Source organism: Mus caroli, chromosome 2 (genome assembly GCF_900094665.2).
Source record: "Mus caroli chromosome 2, CAROLI_EIJ_v1.1, whole genome shotgun sequence".
In the NCBI taxonomy this organism is placed as follows: Eukaryota; Metazoa; Chordata; class Mammalia; order Rodentia; family Muridae; genus Mus; species Mus caroli.
The window spans coordinates 145299151-145306849 of NC_034571.1; the positions used below are offsets into that span (position 1 = coordinate 145299151).

Genomic DNA, 7699 nt, shown 5'->3' on the forward strand with positions numbered 1-7699 from the left:
AGTGAGTTCCAGGACAGCCAGGGCTATACAGAGAAACCCTGTCTCGAAAAACCAAAAAAAAAAACAAAAAAAACAAAAAAAAAACAAAAACTGCTGAGCCATCTCTCTAGCCCCTGACTGGACAGTTTGTAAACACAGTTATTTTTCCCCTCTGACCAGAGAATGTAGATAGTTTGCTAAAAAGTTTCCTTGGGGATAGGGGTGTAGTTCAGTGGGTAAAGTACCCTCCCTACCACAAAAATGAATAATAATGCTCTTGGAATTAAGATACAGGACAGTGAAGTCTGTTACAATCAAATATGGGAGGAAGAAGAAGATGTGTATGTCAAAACAGAGCCCAGCAGGTGAGTGGCTTCCATGGTGGCAGCTTCTGCCAGCTTCTGGATATCCCAATTGCAAGACTCGGAGGGGATGAAATAGGTTTGACTTTCTCTGGTTGCTTTTGATCTAGGCAATGCCTGCGGGTAGCAGAGGCCACCTGCCACTGTCAGAGGTGGCCCCAGGTTTCTTTTCCCCCCTCTATCCCCAAATCTCAGCTCGCTGTTCACTGCTGCTTAGAGAGTTCCCCAGCCCTCCAGTCCCCGATCTGATCTGGAACCATTTCTGTACAGGTTCCAGTTACAGCTGGATTCTCAGGTTGCTAGTGGCCCCTAGTGGGCTAGTATGGGCACAAGCTGCCTAGCACCCCAGGCTAGAGGGGCGGGGTCTGATTTTATCTGAGCTCATTTCTATCTCCAGTGACAACATGAACAAAGTGGGGAGGTTGAGCCATTAGCAGAGCTGTGGTAGGGTCCAAGCCTGAAAGGCTGTGACTGGCAGGACAGTGGGGAGGAGGGATGGCTCTGTGACCCAGTAGCTACTGCTTATTTTCCCCAGCTGCTGGAGGCAAGAGTGCTCATGGAAAAAGGCTGTTCCTAGCAAGGAGGAAAATGACCAGATCTCAGTCCTATCCATCTTTAAGGAAGCAGGATGTTCAGAGATGGGATTCATGGAGCAGACAGCTGCCTCCTGATCTCAGCTCTGGCTGTTGGTCATGTCTTTCAGGACTCATACACTTGTGAGAGGCCAGGGAGCCACCACAACTGTGGTCCTAACACAGGCCATGCTGCATGTACCAGGTAAAGTTTTATCATGTGCTGCCCGGGCGTGACTGGGCACCAGGTCATACCTTCCTCCATAGCCACTTGGTCCTAGTGTTCCAGAGCATTCTAACCTTCCTGATCCTGAAACCCACGTCAGATACTCTAACTCTAGCAAAGGGACTGTAAGGAGAGTGGCTGTGGACCAGCCATTCTACCCCTGGTGTGCACCATGCTGGCCTGCTCTAGGGATTAGGCAGCCAGCCGCTTATTTTAGGTTAAGACGCATTAGAAGGGATGAGAGGTTAAGCCCAGGCAGGAACCTTCCAGACACCAGCACTTCCTTCCCAGTTGTGGGGCACAGTAAGCATGCAAGATGAAGCAAGGGGTGGGTGGAGATGGTCTGGCCTTTCTACCAGGGCTAGGAACCGGCCCTCTTCCTTGCTACCCAGGAACAGTCAAGGGGTCTCCTAACCCCAGAGCTCGCCTGCCAGCAAGTGCTTTTTCTTCTACCTGCCCGCTTAAGACAGCAGCTTGATGTCTTCACTTTCCTTCACTCCTTGGCCCCTGAATAACACAGAGGCACACTGCCTCTGCCCTGTCCCTGAAAACATTTTCATCACAGGGTTGGGCAGAACAGGATGATGGAGGCTAGACACAGTCACAGCCCTTGTATGCCTAGTAGCCCCCTGACCCTTCTCTCCCTGTTGCCCCTGCTAGAGAAGGTCTTGATGGCTGATCTGCCCCCATGTAAGACAAAATACCTCATGCCACCAGAGGTGTAGGAGGAACCGGTCTTCCCCCTCGTTCTCCCTCCCTTGGGGTGGCACCTGCAGAGATTCCTGGGAAGCCCTTGTCAAGCTGCCCAGTTTAGGTATGGAGCAGAAGAACCAACCTAATGTTTAACCATCTCCCAGACGACTTAAATGGGGGCGCCATGGGTAGAGGGGCTGAGGCTAGACCAGATCCTGGCTCTGCTGCCAACTCACAGGGGACTTTCAGGGAGTGGAATCAGAGAGGTACATTTGTAGTGATTGGCAAAAGCAATTACCATTGGAGATGGAAAATGGAGCCCAGGCTTTCCTGACCTCATCTAAAGACTGACTACTAATGGGGGAGCTGGGCCATTGTCCCGCTCTTCCCAAGGGCTTTTATGTAGAACAAGCTAGACACTGCTCTGGTAAAAACCAGGCCTGGCCAGGCATGGTGGCGCACACCTTTAATCCCAGCACTCGGGAGGCAGAGGCAGGTGGATTTCTGAGTTCGAGGCCAGCCTGGTCTACAGAGTGAGTTCCAGGACAGCCAGGGCTACACAGAGAAACCCTCTCTCAAAAAAAAAAAAAAANAAAAAAAAAAAANAAAACAAAACAAAAACCAAAAAACAAAAAANAAAAAACCAAAAAAACCCAAAACAACAACAACAACAAAAAAAAAAACCAGGCCTGACCACTACTTACCATTACTGTGATTTCCTGTCTGGAGGGAAGCGGAGGGCTGCAGGTTGCTGCTCAAGGACCCATAGCCACGGTAGCTGTAATTGAGGCCACCGTTGACATACACGGGGTCCTGGGAGTAGGCAGAGGCTGGCAGTGAGTAGGTGGAGTGGGTGATGGCTGTAGAGTCCCGAGAGTGCTGTTTATCCAGGGCTATGGGTTCTTCCTGCAAAGGAGGGATGACAGTGCTGGGGAACCCAGGGGACAGCAAGCCTGGTCACTGTTCTTGTCATGAGGTAGGAAGAGGCTGTTTCCTGGGACCCACTGATGTGATCTGGGCTGGGGCATCCTGTTGTTTCTCTCTCCCTGGGCACTTTGCCTCAGGGATCGCCCCTGATTGCATCTCTCTATGAACATACTAGGTTGACTCTACGCAGTGTAAAAGATCCTCTCTGTATGAGCCTAGAACCTGTATCTCTTTAGTGCTGGGATTATAGGCGAGCACTTCCATACTCAGTCAGCCTTCCTTCCAATAGGTCTGCAATCGTAGTAACAAGGTCCTCCAGCACTCCCCACCCACCTCTTGGCACCCTCCTCTCTCCATCCTCTCTGCCCACCACAGTGCTGTAACTGTAGGCTACACGATGGCTGCCCTCCCACCTCTCTGTCCACCCCCGCTGCAGGTGTAGACGGAATGAACAGTGGGTGAGACTCCTTTGCACACAGCCAGCATGAGCGCATACTTGTGAGGACTGGTAGATCTCCAGGCGCATCCTCTTGGCTGCCTTTCTTGTCTCACTCTCACAGGCAGCTGCTAGGATGTTCTCTGCCATGGCTGAGGTCAGGTGCGGAGGAGTAGGTCTGGTCTGCAGGCAGAAGAGACAGTGCTGGTGTTTGGGCTGGAAGGGTCCTGGTCAGGGGATGGCAAAGCAGGGGTTTGGACTCCAGCACCTGACTAACAGCCTGTTTTCCTCATTTGTGAAACAGGCCTACTGGGAAGTTGGGGTAAGGGGTCTGGAGGGCAGTGATGGTGCCACAAGCCAGGGTGGCCAGGAGGAGGTGCTCACCATCTCCATGCCGTTCTTCTTCATGCGGCGGCAGGACTTGAGGTATGTGCGGATGCGCTTGCGGGCCCGCTCCTGGAACTCAGGGAATTGCCGGCTGCAGGACTCAATGATGGCCTGGATCTTCTCCTTGGGCTGCTTGGAAATGGGCACCATGCGGTCCAGGTTCTCATCCACGAAGAGCCGCACAAACATCTGGGGAGACACAGGCTATGGGAGAGGGCTGACCCTGCCTTAGACCCATCCGTGTCCCACCAGCCCTGCCTGGTGCTCACGTTGAAGGCCTTGAGCCGCTCGGGGTCCATGCCCTCTGAGTCATTCATCTTGTCATTGTCCTCATGGTCATCATGGTCATCGTCATCGTCATCTGCTGCAGGGGCCCGGCCCACTGTCAGGTCCTCAGGACAGCCACTGACTTCAGTCTTGATGGAATCATAGCTCCCGGAGCTGTATGGGGGCGACTGAAACCGGGCAAAGCAGAGACAAATCAGATGGCTGCCTACTTGGTCTCCCATGGTAAGCTTGGGGACCAGGTCAGCAAGTGAACCCTACTTCCCACTGTGAGCTGAGAGCAACAGGTCTGCCCTCAGTGACCCTGGGCTACTGTCTGGAGGCCCAACTAAAGCAACACACAAGGAGGGCCTTGCCTTTCAGAGGCAAGGGGTAAAGTGTAGGAGCCACTTTCTTGGTGGCAGTGCCCACATCACGACCTGCCATGCTGAGAGAAGGACACCAGAAAAGATTACAATCCGCCAGCCTCTCCTGTGTGCCAGGATCTGTTTGGGCTTCCAGGGTTCCTCCAGGATCCCCAGGGGACTGCAGCCTTGAGTTGACAAGTGAGCTGTCACCAGAGCAGCAAATGTGCAGTCTATCAGGGGGAGGTGCAGATGGGCTGGGAAAGGGAGCCAGCCAAGGCAGTAGGGCCACAAAGCAGGGTGCAGTCCCCAGCTCCCAGGCCAGGCTGTTTCTGCCTATCTCCCAAGAGATTGCTCTGAAGCCTGGGGAAACAGATGTTCAAGAAGGGGGGGAGCAGAGACAGCCAGCCTGCTGCAGCCCAACTGTGAATGGGCAAGGACTTAAGCACTCTGCTCCCACACAGATCCTTCCCTCCATCACACCATAGGCAAAGGTGGCAATCGCTTCCTTGGTTGGTGGTAGTGCCCATTCTAGGACTGGTCATATTATGGAAAGGACACAAAAAAAAAAGATTCCCATGAGCCAGCCCCTTCTGTGTGCCAGGATCTATTTGGGCTTCTGGATTTTCTCAGCCTTCAACGACTGCCTGTTTTTCCTTGGACTATGGCTTCTGCTTTCTTCTGCTTCCCAGCTACTAGGTTGCCCCTTCTGACCCAGCTCCATAACATCTTCCTATCCTCAGCACCCTGGCTCTGAGCTGCTGTCATTTGCTTTTTGAAGTCTGTGGCATGCCCTGACTTCAGCATCTCTTTTCTCAAGGACATTGGCATGTAGTGGGTAAGTTGGGCCCAGGAGAAAACACAGTCAGTCAGGAACAGTGATGTGGCCACAGCCTGCCTAAAAGGACCTGGTGCTTCCTGAGGAGCAACTCAAGAGAGACAAGTGGCCTGGCGCCTCTGGCCCTCAGGCCCCTCCCGCCATGACCACACAAAGACCTAAGGGGCAGAATTCCAGCCCTCCAGAATAACAAACAGTCTGGGGTCAAAACATGCACAGGGCACAGGGCACAGGGCTGGCTACTGGCCGGCTCTGGAGCAGTCACATCTGCAAGTGATTCTTTAGCTGAATCCTCTGCCGGGCCAGAGCAGAACAAGCAAACTGTCAGAAGCCCTCAGTGCCCACCCCTGGGCCATGGTATGACCATGGTAGCAAGTGGGTTGAGGGCTCTGCTAAGTCAAATTTGCCTCCGCCCTAGGACAGCTGCTCTGTCTGGTCCCTGTACCTACATCGGGCTGATCCCTATGGGCTCTGCTACTCATGTGGCACCAACGCCATCCTGTCCCTTTAGATTGTGTCCTGAGCATTTATTTGTCCCATCCCACCCTGAAAAAGAGACAGGCCAGGGCAAAGAGTCTGTGGAGAGTAGGCAGGTGGCTGCAGAAGGGCAGAGTTGAAGAGGTGCCCCAGGAGAGCTGGCACCTGTCAAGAAACTTTAATGGCCCAGGATAGTGTGTGCAATTATGGGCCATGGCAGGCCCTCCTATACCCATATATCAGCTTGCTCAGGAGAGAAACTCCACATCCCTTTGTGCATCATCTGAAAAGATGGGGTCAGGCAGGCAGATCAGCCGAGGGGTCTGAGGCCTGGGCTGACTTTTCTCAAGGTGTGTGGTGGGGAAGGAGTCCACAAGCCAGGGTGCCTGTGCGGTTGGTGCCCTTCTCCACCTTTAGGCAAGCTTGGAGGGCCACACTCAAATCACCTCTAACAACTGAGCCCTTTGTAAGGCCTTTATGTTTTTATTATTTAGGTCTTCCTATGGTAGCTTGAGCTGTCCTGACCTGAAACTCTCCATGTAGCCCAGGATGGCTTCCAACTGAACTCCTGCTTCAGGCAAATTCTGAGAAGTAGAGTTACAGGCATGACTACCATGCTCAGCAATGTCTTATACTTCTGTCACAAATGTGCCATTTGCTGCTGTTCCTTACAGCAAACTGTGTTCTGGGGGAGGGAATAAGCCGCAGGGACACACATTACCTGCCACTTCTCTGTCAAAGTAGGGAGCATCAAACCCATTTCACCGACAAACACCTGTCAGTAAAGTGATACCGACTTGGGGCAGGTACCCTGAACCATCTGCATTCTAGTGTGGCTCTAGGAAATGAAGGGACCACAACTACAGCCCTGGCTTGATGTCACACCCGGGTGGCTCAGTTCCAGCTCCACTCCAGTCTTTATGACCTCCAGCCTCCCAATACCCCAGCAGCACACAGCCTATAGCCCCACACACCTCGGGGGTGCTCTTTACCCCATACTTGACGCGGCTCCGCAGCCCATCAGTGCCGCAGCCATCTGAGGGGTAGGACGGCGTGCCCAGAGCTGTGCCGGGCGGGAGCTTCTCACACAGGTTAATGGGCTGGTCCTCGGCAGTGGCGGTGAAGTCCATGGGGGCTGCAGCTCCGTTGCCATTCATCTCAGGGAAGGCGGGGTCCCCCTGTGTGCTGCTGGAAGTGGATGGGTTCAGGGTAGAAGAACCATTGCCGCTGCCACTCTCAGAGGAGGAGTCATCTGGAACCAGAGCACTGGGTGTGAGGCCTGTCCCTTCACCCCCTGTCTCCAGAGGCCCTGCTGGGTGTAGTGGCCTCTGCACCTCTCCCAGAGTACCTGCATTGTTATGTTATCCTTGCAAATCGGAAATGGGCTCTGCTTTCTATCCCAGATGCTCTGGGATCTGAAGTGAGACTCGGGCTTAGCACCTGTGCTGAGGCAAGGGCAGGGAAGTGGGGCCACTCAGGGATAAGTGCATACGCAAAGCTACAGGTTTCTCTTCACCTCCAAACATACAAATGCCAGAGGCAAGCTCCACTTCAGGCAGCCTACCACAGGTCCTCAAGACACTTCCAGAGCTTCAGAACTAGCCTCATCTTGCTCCAAACTGCCGCCCCCGCCCCCTCCCTTCCAACTTCTGCACAGGGGAGCTTTGACTTTCTCCTTCCTCTGCCTGACAGCCCCACTACCAAACTCCCTATTCATCCCTGCCTTCCTATACAGAGTCTGACCACATTTGTAGATCTGCCCTCTGTGCTTGGCTAAATGGCCTCAAGATAGCCCAAAGCCAGCTGCTGAGTCTGGGGGCTGTATCTCCTGTGTTTTCAGATGGTCTTCCTGCATTCTTGATGCAGGAGCCCCCTGCTGTAGAGAGTACAACATTGCAGGATCCAGAGGATAAACTTCAGCTCCAAGGGAATAAATATACATTTTTAGATAAATCCCAGACTTCTTTCTCTACAGGTCCCTGCCTCCTGCTTCATTAGCTGGGCCACAGCAGCTACTCTAGACCTCCTGGGGTCACTGTCAGGTGAGAACCCATGTGGATACCAATGGGGCTTCAGTTGAAGAAATGCCTCAAGGTGATCTAACTGTAAGGCATTTTCTCAATTAGTGATCAAGGGGGAAAGGCCCCTTGTGGGTGGTGCCATCTCTGGGCTG

General features: G+C 53.2%; 1 protein-coding gene across 7 annotated transcripts in view; it reads right to left on the bottom strand.

Annotated features, from left to right (window-relative positions):
• Positions 1-7699, bottom strand: part of Nol4l (nucleolar protein 4 like) — a 121977-nt gene that overhangs the window by 6463 nt on the left and 107815 nt on the right. For 6 of the 7 annotated variants that reach the window (XM_029474306.1, XM_021151068.1, XM_029474309.1 and 3 more), the window contains 5 exons: positions 6501-6778; positions 3852-4037; positions 3580-3771; positions 3256-3378; positions 2537-2738 (listed from right to left, as the gene is read on the bottom strand). In XM_029474306.1, coding sequence (XP_029330166.1) covers positions 2537-2738; positions 3256-3378; positions 3580-3771; positions 3852-4037; positions 6501-6778 — 981 coding nt within the window. The remainder of the gene's footprint in view (positions 1-2536; positions 2739-3255; positions 3379-3579; positions 3772-3851; positions 4038-6500; positions 6779-7699) is intronic. The other variant, XM_029474307.1, reaches the window with a different exon arrangement.